Source organism: Melanotaenia boesemani, chromosome 18 (assembly GCF_017639745.1).
Source record: "Melanotaenia boesemani isolate fMelBoe1 chromosome 18, fMelBoe1.pri, whole genome shotgun sequence".
NCBI classification, from domain to species: domain Eukaryota; kingdom Metazoa; phylum Chordata; class Actinopteri; order Atheriniformes; family Melanotaeniidae; genus Melanotaenia; species Melanotaenia boesemani.
Genome location: NC_055699.1, coordinates 14,324,532 through 14,351,515, shown reverse-complemented (window position 1 = coordinate 14,351,515; position 26,984 = coordinate 14,324,532). Strand labels below are relative to the sequence as shown.

The window sequence follows — 26,984 nt, the reverse complement described above, 5'->3', positions numbered from 1 at the left end:
TTCTACAATTTCTGCATCTATGTAGAGTCATGTGCTCACATGTGCACAACAAAAATAGTCAGCAGAAAACTTCCTTAAATGTAGCTAAAAAATTTAATTTTCAAATTTATTTGCCACAAAATGTGTATAATTACTGTCTAAAAACATTGTCCCAGCTACCAGGGAGCTAGTATCTCAATTATAAAAATATATACTGGTATCTTAGAACCCACTTTACTTGACATTATGTTACCTAAACAAATTATCAGAAGATCTGGGTTTCCAGTTTAGAGGGACTGAAAGCCAGGGTTTTCCCCCATATAAATGGGCATCATATCTTTAGGATATACAACATGATGACATCCATGACTGCTTTCTACTGGGCCCCTTTCTCATCATTCAAGGTAGAGTGTGAAAATTATCCCTAGTCTCTTCGCAGAACTTAATGGTTCGCAGCTGTCTTGTGCATCTCATAGAGAGCAATATTTCTCCCACTTGACAGGATACCTTTGATTGAGGCGTTGAAATGTGCGAACTTGAATATGCCACCTTTGGTCGCAACAGCCGTAAAACAGATTTAGGAATGTGTCATTACATGTTCCAAGTTTGAGGTCGCAAAACTGAACCAGATCCAGATAACTGATGATACAGTGCCTTTCCGCTCCTCCTTTCTAGTTGCCATGTCTTTTTTTTGGGAGGGGAGGGATTAGTATGCTACGAACCATGAAAGCACAAGGAAACAAATTGAGTTATGTACACCCCAACAGAGCCTTGCCCACCCACAAACATTTTAGCTTCTTCAGCATGCCTACTTATAAACCTCTTACATTTTACACCCAACTAGTTTTCAAACAGGGTTGTAGCTGTTTCCTCAGACATGATGTTATTTTACAAAGTTGGTTCAACAGACCTGTTCTCGTGTTGCTCTAATTTAGTTTGAATAATCCTATCGAACATTGTTGCCTTCTTATGCATTTGTGATACGTGTTACCTGCGTTCCTTTTTATCATAAACCAGAATAAGAACTGCTTCTCTTATTTTTCCAGAGTCCAGAGGAAAAAGGAGAAACCGAGGAAGGAACTGACGCAAGCAAATCAGAGATCAGCCTGGTCTATGAAATTGCCCTGAAGAGGAACTTGTCTGTTAATTTTGAGGTGAGAACAACATGATAGTTACGAAACAGTACATTTAAATAACTATAAACGCACAGCCCTGTAATGTCATTATTACTGGTTATTACTGTGAGCTGTAAGTCATGGTGCTCTTTGACGTCAAGGCAGACTTTTTGTGGAATGAAGATAAGGCCGTTCACAGTGTATCATAATTCCATGATTTCTAGGGTGTGTGAAATGTCATAATCCGGGAAGTATTGCTAAAAAATCATTAGCTACATGAAATGATAACACAGAGGAAACTACAGGAGTCATGCTGATTATATTCCATGACAGATGTTTCTACCAGTCTTACTCAATTCTTACATCTGAGGCCCGTTTTCTATTTTAAAAGGGAGTAATGCCATGTGGGAATTCATATTTTTAAGTTTAGTGTGTAAGTTTGGGTAATGCTGATCAATGAAGATCTTGTGGTATTGTAAGATGACTTTCAGTAGTAATACTGGCAGTTTCTGGAATTCCTCTGCATGACTTAAGAATGTAATATGAAATTCCTTAAGTTTGACCAGTCAACATCATGACTGGTTGAATTTTTTAGTGGTGAAAAAGGCACTTGAATCCATTAAGAAGTATCCAGATGAACAGAACTGTGTTGCTGTGCCTTTTACACACTTTGATTAGAAGGTACTCAGTACACAGGTATGTTTTCAAAACAGCCAAATATCAAGCATGAGATTAACTTAAATGACCTCTAAAGTGATTCCAGATGAAAGTTTTTGGACTAAATTGTTTAAAACACAGTGCTTGTCCAGAAGTGCCACGTTGAACTGACTTTAACCAACCCACCAAATACCAGACATCCATTAATGTTGTTTTAATGGATAAATGAGGTCAGTCCATCAAAGCCTTTGTTTAAACGTCCGACACAGATTCATACCGAAGGTAACCTGAGCTAGGCACAGGTAATGATTTTTGGGAAAAATCTGATCAGTGCATCTTATACTGTCTGCTGCTCCTAATTATGTCCACATACAGCCTCATCTAAACAATACAGTTAAATTATCCTTTTAAAACACAGAATGGAAAAGTTCAACATTTTCCAAAGGTAAATGGGCGTCGAGTAATGTCATGGAGAAAAATGTGAAATAAAGAATTAATTTTCAGGAAGAATCCCATTACAAATCTATTTTAGTTTATTTGCTTAAAAATGGATTATTTATTTAAATATGGGTGAAAATAAGAAAATGGATTTTTATATTTCTTAAAACTTGAGAAGAATGACTAGCTTGGATTTACAAGCCACCATGATTGCAGTGATCTTAGGAGCATTATAAATTTAAGTTAAGTAATCAAGTGTAAAAGAAAGTGCACCCTCCCACTTTTTAAGATTTTATGTGTCTCGATATAATAAAAGAAACATTTCTTCCCTGTCATGCGTTAAAATACAGTACACACAGCTTTCAACATGAGAAACAAAGTTATCTAATCATTTATTCAATAAAAAAATTAGTGACAAAAGGTGTGTCAAAAACAAATTAGCCCTTCTGATTCAACAGCTTGTAAAACCACCTATAGCAGCAATAACCTGAAGTAATCATTTTCTGGAAGATGTCATCAGTCTCTTATCTCATTGTAGAGGAGATTTTGCCCACTTTTATTTAAAATATTGCTGCAGTTCATTGAGGTTTTCAGGCATTTTTTTATGCACAGCTCACTTCAGGTCCCACCACAGCATTCAATCAGGCTGAGGTCTGGACTTGGACTAGACCATTGAAGCACTTTCTTTTTTCTTTTTTGTAATAATGTCCTTATATTTGCTGCTGTGTTTGGGATCACTGTAGTTCTTACAAACTACTTGTTCTTAAGTCATACTTTATATGAAGATTGTCGCATTTCCTCAGTATGAGCACTCAACAGTACTCTTACACACATTTTAGTGTTGACATTTTTTCAAAAGCTAAGGACTGGTGTTAAAAAAAAACAGTTTGAAAAGGCTCGAGTGTTTCTCAGTAGCCAAAAAGATAGATAAGTGGTAAAACAATTAATCAGTACGTGGAAATGTTTGCTTTGCTTGGCATTGCCCTACACCCACACAAACACCTACATTCTAACCTTCTATCTAGCTCATTGTCTGATTGGCAAGAAAGAAAACATTCACTATCTGCTCTGCAATGAAGAATGCTTCTGCTCTCACACACATATGAAATGTATAATTCATCTAAACCATACTTCAAAGGCCTTTGTATAGTTATCATACAAAAGCTGCTTCATTTCATTGGTTTATCCAAAGGATTGTTGCTTTTATAAGGTTTTATCCTATTTTGTGTCGATGACTAGAGTGTGACCAGTTCCAGATGTAGGGAAGGGAATAAATGACCATTTTACAACATGCCTGTTGTGGGCTGTGCATGGTGGTGCTCTGATCTGAAGTGAGTCAAGCATTCCTTCTGTTTACAGAGCTGGAATAATAGAGAATTTTTTAAGTGTTCAATACCGTAACCTTAAAGACCCAGATTATCTGTTTGTGCCAGTGAGCCTTTTAATAAAATGGCATAGTTACTGTTGCTGCAAGATATTAAAGAAAGATCTCATATTGGACTGTTTTGGAGCCAGCACTCCAGACAGTCCAACCCTGCTCCACCACATGTGCAGGCTTTTCTCTGCCTGGGCTTTTTGGCCTTTGCAACATTTTAGTGGGAGCTGGAAAACAAGGTGGACATATCCCAGCCATCCATCAGCTGCACTCTCCTGGGAGTTGTCCATGCAATAAATTAAAAGGCCATGCTATACATAAAGTTTCTATATACAGCGGAAGATCAAGCCGCAGTCAATAAGGGATTAAATTCTGTTGCTGGTGTTTCTAGCACCGTTGGTTCAATAGACTCCACACACATGCACAATAAAGCACCCCTCACCAAATCCATTCCCAAACCTTATCCACCAGCAATATTACTCCATAAATGTCTTCTTTATTTAACATTGACACATGGCTCATCAGTCCATATGTTTTAATAATTAAAATGTTCTATGATTTTAACTTTTTATTAAAATTATTTATTTTATTAGATCAAGATTATGCAAGATTAGCCCAAATGACCACCCATCCACTACTGTGCTAAACAGTTGGTATTGGTTGGTTTTAGTTTTTGTTATATAAATAATTACACAATGAATATTTTATGTGTGTTTAGTATTACCTGATCTTAAGACCTGGTAAGGACATTCACCACCTTTTTCTTCTTCTTCTTCTGCTTCTTCTATCTATTTCTTCTTCTTCGTCGTCGTCGTATCCTGATACAACTTTGGAATTGAAAGAATGTGTTGATCCTTTTTCTCTTAAATGGATATCACAGTCGTCAACCAAACACTTGGCCAAAGAGATAAAATTATGCCTTCACTTTATATCATGAGTATCATCTTGCTTTTAGAGCCAGCCTCAACCAGTCTTTTGAGAGTTTTTGTGCAGTTTTTCACACACAAGTTGCCTTTCTTTAGCTACATAGATGACCCACATGACACAAAAGTTTGTATATGGTTTAAATCTTTCATTAATGTGAATTTATTACTCCTTAAATGTAGGGGAAATGTATTTGTTGTTTCCTGGCTTTGGTTTGCTTGTTTAGATTTGTCATTTTTGTTTTGTTTAGACTGTAATCTACTGTCTTTGAGAAAAACCTTTTGACAGCAGAGAATTGTTGACCTTACTTTGTGAGGGCAGAATTCCTTCTTTTAAAGGAATTTTGTTCATTGCAAAGATTTTCTTCTTTCTACTGGTTAGGAGTTTGGCATCACCAGCATGTGTTTGTTTGACAGATGGGTCATCAGGTCACCTGCAGAGTAGTTTTTAAATAGTGTTAGTCATTGTCAAACAGTTTCTATAGAGAATTTCCTCAATGATTCCAAGTAATAAAACTTCCTGGAGCATAAAGAAAAAAGCATGAACTTTGACCAGTCTCCCAATATCCCTTCCTCACAGTTGTGGCCTTGCCAAACACCATTCCTCTGGACATTAAAGAGTATCCTACCTCCAATTTTCTCTACATTTAGAGACACTGATAGCAACTCCATGTAGTCCAGCATGTCCTCATATGACCCACTCTTTCCTTCATCTTGGCTTTTACCATATATTAGCTGACTCATCCAGTATTCTATCCTTATCCTCCTCTACTTCTTTTGTACTCAGCAAGGTGCCAAAAACAAGGGAAGCTCAGTTTACACTGTGTACCCCCTCCCTTCCTTCATAGAATCCCTCCCTTCCACCTCCATCACTTCCAAAAATCACACACAGGGCAGTTACGTTTGGAGGCAAAGGGGGATCGGCAGACAGGGGAAGGAAGGGAGGTAAACTATTCTCACAGTGTTGACTTTGCTTGGTAATAAGAGCTTACACAACTTTAAAAAAAAAAAAAAATCTGGAAGCAATCTAGTCTTCCTTTTTACACCTTTTCCCTTTCTTTTGTTCAAAAACACATTTGCTCATTTGAGCATGACATGGCCATCCTTCCTGGAACTCCTATTAATAGTTTCAGCCAGCTAAATCTGGGTTGATGTGATTAATTACCTGCCATGTCTTTGTCACTGTCAGCAATTACACAGCTTTCATTTGCAGTCCCTCAAAATTGGAAGCTGAGAGGAGCGGTTTTTGAATGCAGACCACAGCCCCATTCCTCGGAGCAGTCGCTCTCCTGCTAACTGTCAGTCTGGAGACACGCTCTTCATTACTGCCATCTGATGAGCAACAGTAAATCAGTAACTGTTCCCCATGTGCATTTTCTCACTCTGACTTTCTTTCATGATCTGTCTACATCTCAGCTAATATCCTTAGTCCATTTCCCAAGTTATGATTTGTTTGCACTCAGGGACTGCAGCACTTTAGCCTGGTTAGTTCAGTAAATAAACTTCATGATTTAAAACAGAGGGGAAGATTAAAACCAGATCAGATAAGGAGACGGCATTTTCTTTGTGCTAAAATCTTGCATATTAGTCACATCTGTTTTTGTGTGCCATGTCAAGCTACACTGTCTGAGGGCCAGGTTGCATTGAGCAACAATCAGGTCAGATGTAGCACATGTGGATGCAGAATGCCATTGGGGTTCAGGAAAACTACTCAGGCTGTGACAATTAATCAAATTTTGCTTCCCAATATAAAACATTTAAAGGTCAAGAGAAAATGATTATTGTGCTGCTTTCCCTTTTCTCTTTCTGAAAAATCTTTTGGTCAATCTTGATTTGATGGAGTCTGGCAATAAAAGAACCCTATGAATTTTATTAAATATCATTGAATGCATGTTTCTAAAATCAGTGAAAAGTAGTGTTTAGCAGCCATGCAGCCTACGAGTGGAACCATGTCACACCAAATCATCCAAATGAAATAAAAAATATCCCAGAGGATCTATTTATAGATTTATAATTATTTTTTTGCTAGAGGAAAAAAATAAAACCTTAAAGCAACAATCATTAGTTTCCGACCTTAAAACCGTGTGTTTCTGACTCATTTTGATGGCTCTCGTTATGTACATTTCTTGAGCCGTCGTTGTTCTGCAGCATCCTGATACAGAGAAACCGTTCTTCACCACTTTTTTTTCCCAGCCCAGGACATCACTGCTCTGTGTTGCAACTGGATGTCACTGCATTGGCCATTTTGAACGGACACTATGGGTAATTCAGCAAAGAAATACAAGAGGATTTTTTTTTTCTTCGGATGAAGAGAAGAAAAGGAAGAGAAAGTGACAGAGCTAGAGATGAGACAAAAGTCAACATTGGACTGGCTTTTACTGGCTGGAGAGAACTTACAGAAGAACCAAGATGCTGAATTAGCCTTCATTAGGGGGCGACAAAGGGAGAAAGTCCTCCAAAGTTTAGTAGTGCGGCTTTAAGATACACAAGACAAAAAAAAAACTAACAATTTAAACAAAACAAAACCCAAGGAAAGATTCAAAGATGCAATCTTACTCAAAAGTAAACACATCCTGATCTCAAGACCCCTGGAGTTTGTTTTACACTGGCTGGTATCAAAGGAGATCCTTTTTTTGTTTTTTAAGTTTAATTTATTAACTATATTTTTTGCAACTTAATAAAATAAAACAAACAAATACACTTAACAAAACAACAGGAAATAAAGAACAAAATGAAAACTAAAAGTCAATGTTTTTAGAAATTTCTTTGAATTTTTTCTGGTGAAGCTTGATTGATGAGGTTTTTAAATCTGATGTTCGTACAGTTTATGGAATTTGCTGAACAATGAGTGTAAAAGTGTCAAGAAGATGGAAATCATCTGTTTTGTCTAACATACCTCTCTATTCCATCCCTCCCCTTAAAACTGCATCAGAGTCTCTTGAATGCATCTTGAATCAGAAAGTTTGGCTTCACCCCCTTTCCTGTAATGTCACTTCCTCTTTACTGTCTTTTTTTTTTAATTTACTCTCACACCCCCCAAATCTAACAGCGAATTTGACACACATCCTACACAAACCTATAACGGCCACTTTTCATGTAAACGCCTCTCACAGCGGCCATGTTTTTACATCATTTCATCCCTGTCCTCACTGGGGCATGAAATTACCCATGAGTCAGTGCTCATGTGTCTGCTTTCCCATCCTTCGGCGACTATGAGGGTCGCCGCCACCCCGAAAGCCAGTTGGCTCATTTAATCCCCCCGTCAGACAATATCAAACAGATGTCAGCATCAAAGAGGAACCAATCTATAAATCACAGCTTGTGTGTTGGACCGGGGGCTCCCTTTCCAAGGAGGACATAAGAGAAGAAGGTCTGGGCCAAGAACCACCCATCTTACAAGAAGCAGTCTCCCTCGGGGCTTGTCCATCCATTGCTCGTCACAAAAGAGCCTTTCTTTCCTCCACCAGTCCCCACCATTGTCCTACCCTGCTCTCATAGCCTCCTCTTCTAGAGTACCTGAGTTCTCGCATGCACACATCCTCAGACTGCTCAGGGTATTAATGTCTCTGTGAGAAGCTGAAGAGAAGGCCTCCCATGTTTGAATAAGAAAAGATGAAGAGAAGGGGATTGGAAAAAAAAAATCAACATTGAATTACAGAAGGTTTCCTGTGTACAACCTGATCTCCCTCTCATTAGGTGGTAGACGGGTGTGTTTGTGTGTTTGTTTGCATGGTATGTGTGTGCAGCTGTAAGTGAATGGGTGTGCTGAAATCCCATCGGTGTGGTGCAGATCTCGTGTCGTCTGCCAGGACACTGACTGCAGATTGTCTGCCGCCATCCAGGGCCAAGAGTATGCAACATATTGTGCACAGATATACACTTTGTGTCACACTCTTTGTTGACTGTCCCACATACCTTAACAGGCCTCATTTGATTTCTTTCTTTATTCCTGAAGTGGACAACAGAGAGCAGCTTCACTATTGGAACTCACACAACATTTATCTCTTCAAAGATTAGCATTTCTGGGAAGAAAAGTTAAAAAATAAATCAACTCCAAATGTTAAAGAAATCTTAGATAAAAAGTAAATGGATGTGACCGGTCACTGGTCTTTTTTGTGGTTTTTAGGTTAAAAAAAAATGGACGGTATATCTATCTGGAGCCAGCTAGTTAGATAAATACTGCACCGGAAATGGCTTGACATCATCCAAAGTGAGAAAATTTAAATATCAGCACCTCCAAAGTGCAACACTTATTAATTAATTAATATTCTTCTTTATTTGTTCATACCATACAAACTCCAGAGTGTTTAATCTATAATTTGCTGTTTATGGGAGTTTGTGTGCCAAACTATTTCTTGGCTCAGACCTGTAACTTCCTGGAGTCCCTGCTCGTTGCTTGACAACCAAACAATGACGTGTAGCAAAAATCAAACTGGGAATAGTACAATCGCATGGTGCGTGTCTCAGCCACTCACCCATACAGATGCCTTAGGAACCCCCCCCCCCCCCCCCCCCCCCCCGCTCTCTCTCTCTCCTAAAAAAAAAAAACTTTAAGTAAGTGTTTATCTTTCTGTGTGTTTGTGTGTGGCAAATTAGCTTTTGTGCAGATCCATTCACTGATGCAAAAGCATTTATGTTTTGGTTTCCATCTCGCTCAGCCTCAAGCTGAGCGTTCACACATGTTATCTGGGTTGGACAGGGAGGGAAAGAGGGAGACAAAGAGGCAGCTACAGGACTAAGAACAGCTGAGGCCTCTTGTCCTGCATATCTCTGCTTGTGTGCAAAAAAAATTATCTTCATTCTCTTAGTAACTTGTATTTCCTCAAAATGACATAATTTTAGGTGAGCAGTTGCCAGTAATGTGCAGTGTCATCATCAAACACTTAACAGTTAAAAAGTTCAGAAATGGGATGTTTTTTAGTCTCACTGGTACATAAAAGTGTACATTACTGGATTAAAAATATCCTGTAATTAGTTGAGAAGGAACAGATTAATAATATACAGACTCATTGTATTTTTTCATGGATTTGATTTAATTGTTTGACTACAAAGAAACAATTTCAGGTGCTGCATTTAAAATATGAGAATGTGAAATAATGTTTTTATCAGATTTTTAGTTTAACAATTAAACAGTCTCTTGCTTTTTTATGCTGTCACTTTTAATTTCTTAATTAAACTGGGACATTTGTGTGTGGGTTTGTGGGTGCAATTGTGTAATAGCGAAGAAGGCAAATGCACATATTATCCTCTGTTTTCCTCAAGGTCTGGTATTAGTCTGTGTTGATGTGTGAAGTATCTCAGGAATGCTCAAGCTTCCGCTTATCAGTTTAATCTCTTTTATCGGTCACTGGGTTCAAATTAACTGTTTCTAGATTGCAACTGATTGCTATAATTTGTGCTGTCTGCACAACAGATTACGATCAAATAAGGGGGGAAAAAAAAAGTATAAAAATGCTGTAGAGCGTGGGAGGGTGGACAGGAGAATACAGAGAAATGCTCAAAGCAGCTTGAATTAGAGCGAGGAGAAAGTCATCAAGCTGGGAGCTGAAACAGTCCATCTTCTAAACAACAGCACAGTTATGTCAGGTTAACTGGACATCATAAGTGTCTGAAACAATTCTTTCTCCAGTATGCTTTCCTATGTAAGGTTTGGGAGAACTGCTACACACACAAAAACCCACACTCATACATTGTTCCAGGACTTCACAGGAAGTAGATGTGATTGCAGAAGCATGACCTAACGCCAGCCGGTGTTTGTTTTAGGTCTCCCAGGTGACCTAGAGCTAGAGGAAGGAAACCGAGCCTTCATCACCAGAGACTGTCATCTAGGAACATGTTACTCTTCGTGTGTGTTTGTGCGTCAGTGTTCAGACTGCTTTTGTAAATTAATAACACACATATGGGTGGGTAGATGTGTGACCACAGTGAGCAGATGTGTTGGACCACCTGGTGTAGCTGCCTTGCAGAATGCGCCGCACACTCTCTCACACTTATTACAAAAAAAAAGTCTCCTGTCTTTTGCTAATTTATCTCATTTCATTTTTTTCTTTTGTCCACTTTCTGATCACTTCCCCAGGTGTTGAAGGAGAGCGGCCCACCACACATGAAAAGTTTCTTGACGCGTGTCACCGTAGGGGAGTTCTCTGCTGAAGGCGAGGGCAACAGCAAGAAGCTATCCAAAAAGCGTGCTGCTCTGGCCATCCTGCAGGATCTGAAGAAGCTGCCCTTCATACCCACTGTGGAGAAACCTAAGACACACTACAAGAAACGCACCAAGACCATCCTCAAGGTGCAATCACCATGTAGTTTTGAAGATATTTTCATATTAATTTGCAGCCATATACAGTGCCTTTAAATAAACAATCACCATCAAAATAAAGGTCACACAGTCTAATATTTTGTTGGACCACCTTTAGCTTTGATTACGACAGGATTCGCTCTGGCATTGTTTCAATAAGCTTCCACAATTTCACAAGATTTATTTCCATCCACGTCTGGACTCTGTGTTGGCCACTCCATGTGGGGAAAATGATGAATCATGCTCCCTGAACCACTCATTCACAATTTGAGCCTGATAAATCCTGGTATTGCCATCTTGGAATAAGCCCATGCTATTAGGAAAGAGAAAATCCATTGGTGGAAAAACCTGGTCATTCAGTATGTTAATGTAGTCAGCTGACCTCATTCTTTGGGTACATAATGTTGCTAAACCTAGACCTGACCAACCGCAACAACCTCAGATCATAGCACTATGATAAGGACTATGCCTGATAGGTGCAACACTTCATCTGCCTCCCTTCTTACCTTGGTGGTCCTATCACTCTGGAACATGATAAATCTGGACTCATCAGACCACATGGCTCTTTTCCATTGGTCCAGAGTTTGATCTTCATGCTCCAAAGCAAACTGAAGCTTTTTTTCACTGGTGAGCCTTACTGATTAGTAGGGCTGGGTTTAAAAAATTTTTTTATCGATTTGAATCGATTAAAATGTAATAAGTCCAATACTGATTTTTATCTTTATTCAAGATGTGCCTTCAGAAGGGAATGCTTATGTAGCCTAAAACATACTGATTACTTTAAAGATCATTTCTATAAACCTTTGAAGATCGGAAACTAATTTTTAATTCCTTTTATTTTTTGCAACAATTGCTGAATAATGACAGTGTTGGTGTGTGTCAAACTCACCAAACTGCATCAAACAATGTGTGTATGTTCATAATCATACCAACATTTATCTCGAAATATTTTTTAAAATAAAATATCTGGAGAAATTCAGTCTTGATGACAGAAAATGAACTTGAACATGTACAATGTATTCACTGACTGGTTTGACTTGCGTTTGTAATTGTTCTTTATCTGGTGTAAAGACAACCAGTGATGCATCTAACAGAACTAAAGTTGATGAATCTTCTCCATGTATCTCACTCATACACTCCCAACACACTTATTTAATAACATACAGCTGTAAATTGTGTTTTAATAATGTGGAAGTGGCATTGACGAACTTATTGACCTATTCACGTCATCAGCAGTTTTCTCTCATATTTCCTTTCTGTTTTGGCTGCAGCAGCCGTGCTGCTTTTCAGTCTGTCATGAATGTATTGTAATTCGGGTTGACTGACCAAATGAAAAACCAGTGTCATTGTACCTCTGAGCAAAATCTCCATTTTTAAGGGTTAGTTTATCCAGGTACACACAGTAGTTCAAGTGCCAGGTGGATAACAGAAGTACAATATTACCTGAACAGGTAAAAAAAAAAAAAAAACTTTTTTTCCTCTCTTTTGAAAAAAAGAACTGATCATGTTTCTGTTTTTTTTTTTTTTTTTTTATTGCTTGTTTTTTTCCACTTCTAGACAGGACCAGACTACGGTCAGGGCATGAACCCCATCAGCCGCCTAGCCCAGATCCAGCAAGCGAAGAAGGAGAAGGAGCCTGAGTACCAGCTCCTCTCTGAGAGAGGAATGCCCCGACGTCGGGAATTCATCATGCAGGTAAAAAGTGTTTTTGTCTCACATTCTCTTTACTTCTCTAATCCACTGTCTGCTCACATGCCTAAAGATCCAGGAACTTTGAAGGAATATTTGACAATTTTTGTAAAGAATCCTTTGCCTGGATTATGTACCCAGATCCACTGATAAGTTATCTGGTTGCTTTGCTGAATAATGGTTACAGCAGCCAGTCATAGGATATTTCGTATCATAAGTTTAAGCAAAAATAGAACCTTTACTTTATGTTATGAAATGCCTATGACATTGACATTGACTATTTCTGATAATAGAACAATAAACAAAAATTGAGGACATCCACAACATAGTTGACACTATGTAACATCAGCTCCAGCCTCTAAACTCTTCTCAGTTGGCTGCATTAATGAATACACAACTCATTATTGTCAGGATATCTGTGTCTAGACAACCTTTAGTGTTTACACTCTAGATTGTCATATCCTATCTGATAGGCCTTGGCTGTCTCGGCCCAGTGATAACAGGACTAGGTCATCTTGACTTGCAGACAATAAACTTCTGCCTACTTTAACTCTAAACTCCCTGAACTTTCCTATGAAATGTCTCACATCTTAAGTTTAAAGCATTTTCATCATTGGATGCCTTTTACTAGTTCGAGGTGGAATCGAAGAGATAGCAGATATTTATTTGCCTCTTTGTTTTTTATACTCTGAATCAATACTGTTACTAAAGCACTGTCACTCTTGAGACACAAGTCCATATGTCAACCATATGGAACCAATAGTCTTTACAGTTTATTTAAACAAACTGTAAAGACTATAAAATGCATTTATAAAAGCTGAAGTCAGTACTCACATGCTGCTCCAACAGAGAAGTTACTAAACAAAGATTTAGCTAACAGACTAATTGAAATTATATAAGATTAAAGAGGGTGAAAGCATGAGATTATAAATGAACAGGAAGAAAAGCAGCTTAACTGTAATCTGCTGAATCTTGGCCTGATGCATTAATCAAGCAATGGCTAGTATGAGCTGATGTGGAGGTGCTTATACAGTAACTTTGTTCGGACTAATATTAGAAATGACAGTGGGTAAGTGGCAGAACTAAATAAACCTCCTCCTCTGGCAAAGAGGCAGCATTACGTAGTTATTTTTCACTGTGAAATACAAGTTTCCCAATTTCTTTCTGGGACTGTGATCCATAAAAATATTAGCGTACCCTTTCCACTTTGTCCCAAGGCGCTTGCACATGTGTAGTTGGTTCAACTGCCTGCTTATGTCTATAAACAAAACCATTCCCTTTCTGGGCCTCTTACCAGTTTTGCTCTGTAAAAAGTTGAAGTAAAGCAACCTGTCTTTTCCTGTTTTGCTGTTTATACAACTTTTTTTTTTTTTTTTAAGTGGCACACTTTGGTTGCGTACTACACAGTAGCACCCTGCTTTTCTTTATATATAAAGGCTTGTATGCTCAATCTGAGCTCGTTTGTTTTATTAAATATGTTGTTTTACAATTTGATCATGAATAATGAATTTTCTCAGTGCAACGTTATCATGTTTTTTTTTTTTTTCACCCCAGCTGCCTTTTTCTCTCGTCTCTCATCCTCCCTTTCTCCCCCTGGACCTCTCAAAATGTTCTGTTTAATATATATTTTTATTGGTGCAGTTAAAGCTCAGAACAGATGCACATCCATCTTTACAGCCCTGTTTTTCCTCAGTGGAGCAGCCAACTGTTTTATACCATTACAATTCAAGTTGTCTGTTGGTGCTTGTAAAGACGGCACATAGTCTGTTTTCCGTACCACGGGAAGATACAAGAATGTTGTGTAGTAAAGAGGCATTATCCAAGACAGAATAAAACGTTGTGCTCTTGCAGCAGCAGCAATCTTAAACTTTAATTTAGCTATTCATTTATCTTTAATATAATAAACAGAGCAGAGTTGTTCGGAGTTGTACGGAGGAGGAATAACACAGTTGGCTTATTCAGTTTGTCGGCATATTTCAGGTCATACATTGACCCAAAATTTTAATTAGATAGTAAGGGGAAAAAAAGCATGTTTTGTCTTTATGTTAATTCAAACATGTTGACATGTAGAGTACATGTTTCTATGGTTTTAACTGGTAGCTGGAGCTGACAGGATTATAGTCACGAAAGATTTCATATCACATTAAATAGACTGTAATTATATAGCGCTTTTCTGAGGCCCATTCACACCAGCCTTTTAGATTCGAATCCTAGTCCATTTGGGGGATTATAATTGTGCAAACGAATTCTGATTCCAGTCAAAAAAGTGGACTTGGTCTGGTCTCGGTCCACTTTAAGCAGACCACAAAATAAAGTACATTGTGGTTTGAGCGAACGCCATAGCGTGTAAACACAACCAAAACTTAAGTGCATGTGGGACAATTGGCAGCTCGCAGTCCAACGTGGAAGAATTTGTGAAAATTTTTGAAAATAAAATGATAAATTCGCTTAGTTCTGATGCTTACTAGAAACCAAAGTTATTCTGCATTAACCGATAGATAAGAGTTTCCTTCTTCTTTGTGTCTCTCATCTTCTCCTTTAGTAGTTCTTGGTGCAGCGCGCCTCTTGCAAAAAGTATAATACGTTATTTCAAAATGTTTGATTAGTTTGAATACTCCTGAAGAATACTTTACCCCTCCAACTAAACTGAATCCCCAATCAGACCCAGTCTAGGGGACTATCCTGGTGTGAATGAATCCTAGGATGATCATATTTTGAACACTCAAAGTGCTGAAACACTACATGTCACATTCACCCAATCACACACACACTTATACATAAGTTCTGTAACTATATACTGAAAAAAAGTGGAAAAATTAGAAGAAAATGTAATGTGAAAAATAAAAAAAAAGGTTCTTTTTTCATCTATCACACATATTAATACCCTGATAGACACATCAGAGGCAACTTGGGGTTTAGTGTCTTGTCCAAGGAGGCTATGGTATATAGTTTGGGGAAGGCAGGGATCAATCCACCAGCTTTCCAGTTGGTAGACAACTGCTCTTTGTCCTGAAATACAGCCATTACTGTTTGGATTTTGCTAGTGCTGGTGTATTATTTTAATCAAAATCAACTACGTTTAGTTGATTTTGCTTTATATTTTGCTTCCAAGGAGTCAGAGGTTCTTTTAAACCTTCAAAGTAATCTTGAACAATAGTTCTCAAGGCTTTTTTTTTTATTGTCTGCTTTGTCACTCGCATTCAGTCTGATCCTTATTTTCACAGAAACCCGTTTTTTGTTTGATGAACCACTGGACACAAATCTATGACTCATTCAAGCATAAAGACAGCACCTAACGCAACAGATGAACCATTGTTGTTTCTAAACATAACAGAGAATTTTGCAAAGAACCTATTTTAATTGTATCTTTAGGCTCTTTGTTACAAGCAGCCTATTGTGAAACATAATTGTTTCTACTCCTTTTGGCGCATCTGCAAGAAGTGCTAAAGATAACACAGTCTGACAGGCATAAAATTGTGTTTTTGCACCAACAAGGTGATTTTCAAAGAGCCATTCACGAAAAATGTTGAGAAAATGGCATGTCACAGCATGGTGTGCAGTAAGGAAGAAAAGAACAATTGGAAAAGCTGAAAAATAGAAAAGATCTTCAGCACATGAACAGTTGTGTCCTTCAGCAATGGGAAAGTCCTGATGGAGGACCTAAGAGATGCATCTCGACCTAAAGTTGATCCATCTTCTGTTCACTGAAGCCTTATCAGAAATGTATCCATGGAAGGGTGGCAGTCACGAAGCCATTTTATGGAAGGGAGGTGGAGAGAAAAGGACTGAAAATCAGTAGCAACAGGTTTTATAGAGGGATGAAACTGAAGCAGCGTGGGATCATCTTAAAGGCTGCCACCACCTAAAGAAGAGCTGACATCCTTTAAGAAGCTTGGAGAAAGAAATATTCCTGAAAACCACTCAAAGAAATGACAGGAATTGTTGAAGAATAAAAATGTTCATATAAATATTGACTTTGAACCGGTTGTATGAACTATTTCTGCCCTAAACACTGTTTTCCATTTATGTTTGCACGTTTCTGTAAATTGGAGAACCTATTTCATATTTCCTGCGCAGTATGAAAATCAATGATGGGTGGACAACGCTCTATAACATATTTCTCCATTTAGCTGTTTTGTTTCAGAGACCAGTAGCTAACAAAGCTGGCACGGCCCATTTTTATTCATGCACACCATTTCATCTGCACTTACTGTCTTTCTTTGCTTCCATTCATCTTCCCCTGTCCATCTCTCAGTCAAACTCTCCCTCTTTGTCTCTCTTTCCGTAATCCTCTTCTTTCATACGAAGAACAGAGCTTCTCTCAGCATCAGGCAGTAATTCAGCCTCAAACCTATTCTCCATGCCTCTTTGATACACACATTAGTCCCCATGAGTGTGTGTGTTCCTTTGTGCAGGTCGCTTAGTCTTCTAAAATTTCCACATTGTTACCCTCGGTGGGCAGCAGGGCTCAAATAAGTCTCTGTTTTCATGCCTTTTGTCAGAACACATCACTAGTTAGAGAAAAGCTTCCACCTTGTTTAAGATGCCTTTCTGATCATCTTCTAATTCCTGATGTGAGTGTGATTGTGTTTGTTTAGTTATTTATTGGGTCACTCGCTCTCATTAGATGCTGATAGCTACTTTATACATTCACAATAGTACTTGAGCTTGTCAGGACACTTTGTAAAAGTGTGCTGAGGCCTTTCTCTTCACAGGCTTTGGCTCCCAGAAAGTTATTTGTACAGCATAATTGTCTGTTTGCATAACACAACGACGTCTGATATGCTCTTGGAAATTTCTGCTTACATTCTGTGTGGACAGATTTAATGTTTTGGGATTACTGAAAAACAAACACTTCACTTACATTCTTTTAGTAGAAGTACACTGCATGGCTGACTAAGCGCAGAAAATAAGATAAAAGTGTAAAAGCTGGAAGAAAGTCATGAGAAAACTTTTTGTTTGTTTTTTTTTTTTTTTTTTTAAACTAAAACCATCAATCAGTCAATTTTAACCTGAAAAGCATGTTAATTGTGTAGTCAAGGTGTGCATTTGTCATGTGTTTCTGTGCACGTGTTTGCATTCGTGTAGGTGAAGGTAAACAATGAGGTTGCCACGGGGACAGGACCCAACAAGAAGGTGGCTAAGCGGAACGCTGCCGAGGCGATGCTGCTCCAGCTGGGATACAAGGCCTCCACAGTCTCTCAGAACCCCACAGAGGTACAAATCCTCCTGCTGCTGCTTACGCCAACTTGTGTATTTCATATCCAGTTTATATACAAACCTCCCACTCTGTTATGATTTGTAACTATTTATTTATCCTAGTGCATAACTGTAAGCATATGCTGTTTCTACCGAGTTTATAACTATCACTACTTCACTGAGAAAAGAGCTGAAGTGTTAAAGTTTGCAGCTTTTGATTAATTTCGTAAACTGATTGAAATAAAGTTTACATTAAGCTCAGCTGTATACCAACTGGAAGTCAAAACAACAAATCCAAGGGACACATTTGTTAAGTTTCAGAGAAATATTCATCAAACGGAAATAGATTTTTTTTTTTTTTTTTAAGATAAACACACATTGAAACTAACCAACATCTTTAGTAGGTTTTATCTCTTCAAGCCTGTGAAGACAAACTGACACTCAGTCGACTCCCAGATTCAGACGAATCAGAGTGCTGCTGACCTGTTGCATAACGCCTTCAGATCCTCTGAACCGAGCGTGTTTTGCAAGCAACAATTGATCGCCATCATCTTTTTTCACCTCATTGGATTTTAAGCTCATAAGAGCAGAATTAGATCGAGATGATGTTACATAACCAAGCTTTCTGTTGAATGTCAGTTGTTCCCCCAGACAGCTCATTAGTTAGATGTGTGGTGCTACATATATATTATTCAGGCACCCTGACCATTTCTCTCAGCCCAACTTAGACTAAAAACCCTTCCCGTTGTACAGTCAGTAATTCCCTTTGCTTTGATCTTCGTCTTTAACAGTCAAGCTCTGATAACATTCAGGTTTTGTCTTCTATCATGTGAAAGCAGATTATTTAGACAGTCGTGTTAGTGGTGGATACATTGGCATCACCTCTTCTTTAACTGTATGATTTACTTGGGTGGCCTACTTTTATTTGCATCCTTAGATGAACCTGAGCGCCATCACTTTTTTAAAAGGTTTTTTTTGTTTGTTTTTTTTCCCAAGATCACTCCATCCTTTCTTTTCACCCTTCTTTCTGTTCCCTGTGAGCTCCATTGCTAAGCATTCTCACTGCTGGATCTGTGCAAGGGTGTGAAGAGACTGTGGGGTGCTTTTTGCTTACACCCTTTTCATTTCTTCAGCTGTCCCACACATCAGAAAGTATTTATTTTTCATGCGTGTTTGTGATTGTGCATGTTTGAGAAGGCAAATATCTGTACCACAGTAGAAGTAACACATTGAAAAGGATCTTTTTTCTTTTTTTTTTATTTACTAAACATTGGCAACTGCCTCTAATTAAGTAGCCTAAAGAGACTCTAGGCTCCTTAAGCGTCTCTTCTTGTGAGTGCTCGTCTCTTTGTGGACCAAACAGTAGGAAGGAACTTGTCTGACATGCGTGAAGAAGCTGTTTGTTTGAGAATCGACATCTCTCTTACATCCCCCCTCTTCTCCTTCTCTCTGCATCGCTACAGATGGACAACAAAGGCTGGAACGGACAAAAGGCGTCTTTTACCGAAGCGACAAGTAACAGTGAGTATCGGCACGTCTCCCTGTGTCTATTACCATTTCCTTCTCCTCCTCCTCTCTGGCTCTCCATCACTCCCTCCATCCCGCAGGTGGTTTTAGCCACCAAGATGGCCCGGCGTTTAATCTCTGTGACTGGTCAATGGGCTTCTGACTGTCAGCTTAATTGGCCGTGCGTCCTCGTGGGGAGCCTGCGAATTCAGGCTCATTCACATGGGCTTACAGGGCCTGCACACAGAGGCCCTCCGGGGAGTCCCCCCGCTGCCTTCCTGTGCAAAAAACGTAGTCTTTCACTCAGGATTAACACACAAGCCTGCTGAAGTGCCCATGCGCACACACATACCCTTGATCCTGAAGAGAGACACTAATAAAATGAGGATCCTTATCAAGAAAGATATTTGAGTATCTACCACATGTCATCTGTTAGCAAAAGTAGATAAAAGTTTACAAACACGGGAGCTTTAAAGTAATTTCTAGGGATGCTCCGATCAGGTTTTTTGTTGCCGATTCCGATACCGATCACCCATGAGTGCCGATCACTGCCGATCACCGATCACTGCCGATCACCGATAATCACATGGATTGGCTGTAATTTTCTTAAAAGCACTGCCGACTATTTGATGTGGAAAAGGAACCATAAAATCCCCCTAATTTAGACAATAACATGTACATAGTACAATGCGCTATCTTTCAGTAATCAGTAGTACTATATTTTAACAGACTGAAAACACATAAGGCTCTCATAAGGCTAAATAAGAAAGTAAAACAAAATCTTAATATTGCTAAAAAAAAAAAGCCAAGTAAAAGAGGCGTCCTCCACCACTGAGAACGGTTGGTCGTCAAGGCCGATTAACTGAATTATTTTTGTGGTTATTTGCTTGACTGTCACGCTCATACGGACGAGTGTTGGTAACTGTTGGCTGCGTTAGCTGCGCTCTGGCTGCACCAGCGTCTTCCTTTCATTCTGTGCAGTGAGCCTCGAAAATTCAGCGTACTCCGTCAAGTGTTTGTTCTTTAAATGCCGTATTAGATTCGTTTTATTGAAGGATTTTGACGTACTTCCCCCGCGAGGTACTTTTGCGTTGCACGTGTTGCAGGATGCAAACTTTACATCACTCTCACACACAGTGTAAAACTTCCACACGGCAGACATGTTTGCTTTGGATTTGCAACCGCGCGCATGCAAATTGTGGAGGAAAGCGGGAGCTATGACACTGCCCGCAGCGCTTCTGCAGGTTGCAGAGTATGAAATATAGGTGGTCAGATTTTGTGATCGGCAACAAAAGGCATTGATCGGCGAACACCGATCACATACTTTTTTACGGATATCGGCCGATAATGATCGGTGTCCGATCGATCGGAACACCACTAGTAATTTCATCTCCATCATGAATACAACACAAAATTCAACTCTTATTTAATCATTACTATTAATACTTCAGTGTAAAAAAGGGATGCAAGTTTTATCTGTACATCATCTTATTAAGTTATCCTTCAGTTTGGATTTATTCTCTGTAGAGGTATTTTTACACATTCACATTAGTGCCACTGTTTAAGAGTTAGTGACATGGGTTGGTGGGACAGTTGTGCATATTGGTTAGAAAGAAACTTTGCCTTTAAAAGATTAATCTAGTTAACTTGAGTGATCTGCTGTATTTTCTAATAATCAGGCTAAAATTGTCCAGGATTTTGATTTATAATGAATCTCTACAATGTAATTGTTTACATTGTTTACTAGCTAATATTATAGCTAATAGCTAATCGTTATCCATATGCAATAATAGTTATTTAAATTATTGTGAATAATAATGGGGGTTAGGAAAATGTTTATCTTTATTTTAAGCACAAATGTGAAGTGGGAATAAAAAAAAACATTACTTTTGAAAATACACTTATTGCGGGGGGGCTGCAGCAGTTGAAATGCATTCAGCTCTTATCTAGCTTTTCTTCATCATTTGGCTCAGGCACTGTGAAAAACTCTTAAACTGTTGGGAATAATATATCCCACTCAAATGAGAAAATTTCACAATATTCCAAGTTTTAGAGTTCATTGCAGTTCCATTGTCAAATTCCACGACTCTCACCTGTGTAGTTCTTGTACTGGATGTGTGCCGGCCCAAATTCAAACCAACACACAATACGGTGTACAGCTGCAAGTTAGAGTCAATCAGAGGCAAAAACCGACCCCTTCTCTGGCCTTAGTTGGCTTTTTGTCACTCTGTCTTTCTTCCCTGAGTTCGGGTAAGGGGGCAATGAACACAGAAGACACCAACAGACATTCAGGGAGTTAAAAGTCAGAGACCTGTAAAATATTAGGTGCACCAGTTCGACCAAGAAAAGAAGTAAGTTGCTCTTGACGAGGTCATACTCCATAGCCCTGGAAAAGCCTTGTGTGTTAGAAATCAGCAATGCGGCACCATTTTTACACACCTGTTGGTCATATTTAATAAGATTTATAAGGTTGTAGCCGGGATGAGAATGTCACGAGTCTGCTGTTTGCTGATCATGTTGTCCTTCTGGCAGAATCACAGAAGGGCTCCAAGTGCTCACTTGAGTAGTGTGCGGTGAAGTGCGATGAAGCTTGAATGTTAATCAGCTCCTCATCTGTTAATCTGCTCTCACCCAGAAAAAGATATCACCCTCCCTGCAAATGAAGGGATAGCCTGTAGCTCTTTTCATGCAGCTTGTTTAAAGCAAGGCTGATGCGGCTTCAGAGAACACGACTCTTGTTAACACTGCTGATTCCACAGCAACACTTTACTTACTTTTTTTTTTTTTAAACACATACTAAGCGGGTTACTCTGCACCAATAAAACAAATTCCAGAGGAATGTTTTGGAGAATAAAAAGGGATTTTCCTCACAAATTACCTTTAATACCTGAGAATTATCTGGGATTTTGCATCTTATCTGGGTAGCCAGTCAATGCGGTGCTAAACCACTTTTGTGTTTTTGTTTAATTTGTTTTGCACCAATAAGCCAAAAAAAACTTTTGTTGTAGGGAAGTTTTAAGTGTATTTTGGTCCTCTTCACAGGTCAGAGGGGAAAAACATTGTGAAATAGTGCTTAGGGATGCAGTCACTTTATAATACCTTAATTAAGAAAAATCAGGTGCGCAAAGCACAAAGCTTTAAACATACCAACTAGCCTGTTCCCCTTCTTTTTACTCTACCTGAACAGTAGCACAGGCAGAGAAAGGGACCACAATACCACATATATCTGTAGTACACAACAGCAAGGAGTGAGTGAAAAGTAAATCCAGAATATTTCTGTCCATACATCATCTGATGGTCTAGTCTGAATACAAGCAAGGAGGTTTGTCATTACTATGACCCTGAGGTGAACGAAGATGTTTGAAATATGGAGGGATCATAAATAAGCCAGCCTGCCGTTCTAAACACCTATTTTCTCCTCTGTTAACGTTAACCTCTGTCCTCAACTGAAAACCTGAAAGAGGGGCTTTACAATAGACAGTAACCTCATTTAGAAAAAAAGAAAAAAGTTTAGAATAATACTAAGATTTATGTTAGTCTTTACATGGCTTTAAGAGAACTTTTATTTATAGTATAAAAGGGGGGTAGGTCTCGATGGACCGTTTACAGAAAAGTGCAAGAATGCGACTTTGAAGAGCAGCTGGTCGTTGTCAGCTGTATGTTGATTTTTCATAGTTGGCCAGCGTGTGTGAATGCAAAATAAAAGAAAAATTGGGGGGAATAACTATTAAAAAGCATTTTTTTCACTACAGCCAGAGGCTGTTTCAGGTCATTGCAAGCTATTTTTACATGTTTCCTTGGTCTCTAAAATCTGGAAGCACTGACATTCTTCTAATATCTCCACCTGGTACAGAAGATCAGCAGGTTATAATTCATTACAGGTGAAACAAGTTGTGCAAAAAAAAAAAAAAAAAAATCATGATTATGGTCTCAAAGCAGCAGATTAGCTCATATTGTAATATTTGAATTTGATCAGTGCTGGTTTTTTACATTGATTAAAAAAAAAGCTGTTTCACCCCTGATACCAGCAGCTTGAGAAGGAGCTGTTCTGGGGACAAATCAACTGTCTGAGATGTCGAGCAGCAGAGTGGAAAACAAGCAGATAACCCTATTAGATTCAAATGCTCCGTCACTTTGGCCTTATGGAGGCTTTTGGCAGAGCTCGGCGCTCTGACGCAGAGTATGCAGCCTCACTCTTGAGAGCAGAATGGATGTGATGTTTCAGCTCTCTCATGTTGAGCTGCACAGAAAATGAAGAAAGTAATTCCTCAAACTTGTTCCCACTTCGTACTTGATATACAGAATCCAGATGAGACCTCAGCCACTGCCACAACTTATACAGCTCTCACATCCATGATTTATCCCCAGTTTTCTGATATTTAATCTAAATTATGTTTAGAGATGGATGATTATTTTTTGGGATGCAGTGTTTTGGTGGTTGTGGTTTCTATGGTAGCTTAAGCTTCAGGAATTGCCTAATACCTCCAGAGCAGAGCCTCTTGGGGAAACAAGGTCTTCCTTATTTGGTGCTTACTCCTATTGTTGGCTTAGAGCGTGCCTTTGGTCCAGTGCCATTCCCGCTTAGTTTGTCACACTCAGCATGAGGCTTAACTATCTGTTAATCAGCTCTTTAAAGCACCCTAACTTGCACAACACCCACACAACGCTAATGTCTGAATAATGTTTACTGCATAAACACCATTTGCAGCTCATTCAAACAAATACAGCTGGTTTCAGTTTGCTGTGTGAGGGTGTGTGTGCCTGTGATTGCTGAATGGAAGATGTTTCTGATTTGTCCTTTGTTCAGATTTTTTTTTTTTTTTTAATTATCATTATTTTGGAAAACAGGTTAAAAAATAACAAACACTGTGGCTGGAATAAAACATCCATGCATGATTACATATTTTGAGCTAATTATTTATCCAGCTGTTGGCAGGTCATACACAGAAGCTGTTCCCTGAATTCTCCCTTATAAGTTAACAAAAGTATAGTATTACTGTTTTTTTTTTCATATAGCAATATCTGATGACTGGTTGTTATAGCAAGGTTGTTTTTATAATTCACATGGTGAAAATTTGTACTCAAAACAAGCAGAACTCGTCAAACTCAAGGATGATCTTTGTGTTCTGAGTAACAGGTGATACACAAGTTACCTCCCAGTTACACTTGTTGTCAACAATTGTTGAAGCCAGACAGACTGGTCTGAGTATTTCATAAACTGCTAATCTACTGGGATATTCTCACATTTCTGGGGTTTACAGAGAATAATGTAAACAAGGGAAAATAAGTGAGAAGCAGTAGCTTGGATAAAATTCCATTGCTGATGTCAAAGTAGAATGGGCAGACTGGTTTGAGATGGTAGAAAGGCAACAGCAACTCCATTAACCACTGGTTACAGCCAAGGTATACCATCTCTGAATATACAAGACATTGAATATTGAGGCAGATATGGAGAAGACCACACCGAGTGCCACTCCTGTTGATTAATAACAGGAAACTGAGGCAACAATTCACACAGACTCAGCAAAATTGGACCATAGAGACTGGAAAAAGTTGCCTGGTCTGATGACCATGCACCATTAGGATGATAGGGTCAGAATTTGGCATAAATAATGTGAAAGCATAGATCCATCCTGCCTTGCAGGTTCAAGCTGATGTGGAGGATATTTTCTTGGCACACTTTTGGCCTCCTAATACTAATCTGAGCATTATTTCAACACCACAGCCTACCTGAGTATTGTTGCTGACCATGTCCATCCCTTTAAGACCACAGTATCATCTCCTGATGGCTACTTCCAGCAGGATAATGCACTATATCAGAAAGCTGAAATCATCTCAAACTGGTTTCTTGAATACAACAATGAGTTTACTGTACACCAACGGCCTCCACAGTCACCAGATCTCAATCCAGTAGAGCAGCTTTGGGATGTGGTGGAACAGGAGATTCTCATCATGGATGTGCAGCTGTGTGATGTTGTCTTGTCAATATGGAGCAAAACCTAATATTTCCAACACCTTGTTAAATTTATGCCATGGAGAATTAATGCTTTTCTGAACTTAAAAGGAGGTCCAACCGGGTGGTAGCAAAGTGTACCTAATAAAGTGACCAGTAAATGTATCCTCCTATTAACTGTTTAGAAAATATGCTGACTGATTCTTGTAGTGAGCATGTCAACCTTTTTTATGTTTTAAATTAATCTGTACTTTGAAGCCCTTGTGACAAGGAATATTGTAGACATCCCTGTTATCACTTGAGAAGCATCTCTCAGGAAGGCATTAAATCATCTGCTCCTGGTCCAACATGCAGCAGCTTGTCTTCTAAGCAGACTATATGGTATCTATAGGCTGGGCCGCTCTTCATAGTTTACGTACTAGCCAACTTACAGACCAAATCCAACCTTCTTTTGTTGAGTTGTCATTTCTCTCAAGTTTTATTCACATTTATGAATCACTTTTTCCATTCTTTCATTTTTTACTTAAGTTTTCCGTTAGCAGTGCATCTTTGTTCTTAATTCCTCACTGAAACTTTATTTAGTTTTTTTTTATCTATGTAGGTCTTTTCTCTCTCTCTCTCTTTCTGTTTTTATTTATTTTCTTTTATTTCTTGTAATGTCTGTTTTTAATGTACTTGTTATTGCTTCTTGCACCCCACTGTAATGCTTTTAATGTTTTAGGTAAAGCACTTTCAATTGTCTTGTACATGAAATGTGCTATAGAAATAAATTTGCCCTGCTTTGCCTTTTAAAGATTATATTCATGATGTGTTTTTTCACAGAATAAAATTAGATAATTTGTTTATTGTCACTTCTCTCTGGCACCAACAACAGAATCCTGTTTTTTTGCAGAATAAATATGGCTTATGAAACACTTTTAGGACTGATTAAGTCTTAAGAACACTTATTACTATTGGACTGAGAGCGCAGCAACACTACTGTATATTTTCCACTTTAACTGCATTACTGATAAATATATTATTTGATAATGAAGCACTGATTCTCACACCACTGACAAGATATAAAAAGATGACGAACAGAGGGCACATTTGGAAATGTTGGCACAATAATTTTAAAATTTTGTTGAGCAATAGGCGCAAAATGTTTGCAGTCTGGAGGCTCTCTCTTAATATTTTTGCCTAAATTTTTGCCAAAGTAAGAAATATAGGAACATGTGCCAAAGGCTGTACATATTTTCCTTTTTAAATTCAGTCGCTCATCTTTTTTTTCTTTGATTTTTTTTTTTCTCAAACTTTGTGTGTGTCCTTTGGCCTGTGTAAGCTGTGGAAGACATTGCTACAACAAACAGGGTGGCTTAGAGACAGGAAGGGACCATAAAATAGAAAGCACAAAGAAAAAAAAAAAAAGAAGTAAGAGTGATTTTCTCCCTTTTTTCCCGTGGGTATTTCAGCAGGGCTTTTCACTTGAGTTGCCACATTTCATTTCCTGCTGCTCATATGTGTGTGTGTGCATGTGTGTTTGTGCATTGTGTGCATGTGCGCGCTATGTAAAGGTCTTGCTCTACTCTGGTGATTTATAGCGACGGGCTCCGGCCCTATCTGTTTTCGATCAGTCTCATGCTTGGCTCTGGCTTCCCTCCAGCGCTCCCCTGGCCCACCGGACACCGAGTCTGGGCGGGACCCCCTCTGCAACTGCCTGGAACCAGCACCACAAACACACTCTCTCCCCTTGCTTCTTTCATTCCCTTCTCCTGCCTCTGCTTCTCTCCCCTTTCTCCCAACTCACTCCTGCTTCATGTACACAATTTCACAATCACTGTCTCAACATCACGCAGATATACACTCCACCACT

At 38.8% G+C, this 26,984-nt stretch overlaps 1 protein-coding gene across 1 annotated transcript in view; it reads left to right on the top strand.

The window, feature by feature from the left end:
* stau2 (staufen double-stranded RNA binding protein 2) overlaps positions 1 to 26,984 on the top strand; it is a 104,561-nt gene that overhangs the window by 31,622 nt on the left and 45,955 nt on the right. Inside the window, exons 7-11 of the mRNA XM_041969016.1 lie at positions 1,026 to 1,133; positions 10,564 to 10,776; positions 12,343 to 12,480; positions 17,563 to 17,691; positions 19,137 to 19,194. Of these exons, the coding sequence (XP_041824950.1) occupies positions 1,026 to 1,133; positions 10,564 to 10,776; positions 12,343 to 12,480; positions 17,563 to 17,691; positions 19,137 to 19,194 (646 nt within the window). The remainder of the gene's footprint in view (positions 1 to 1,025; positions 1,134 to 10,563; positions 10,777 to 12,342; positions 12,481 to 17,562; positions 17,692 to 19,136; positions 19,195 to 26,984) is intronic.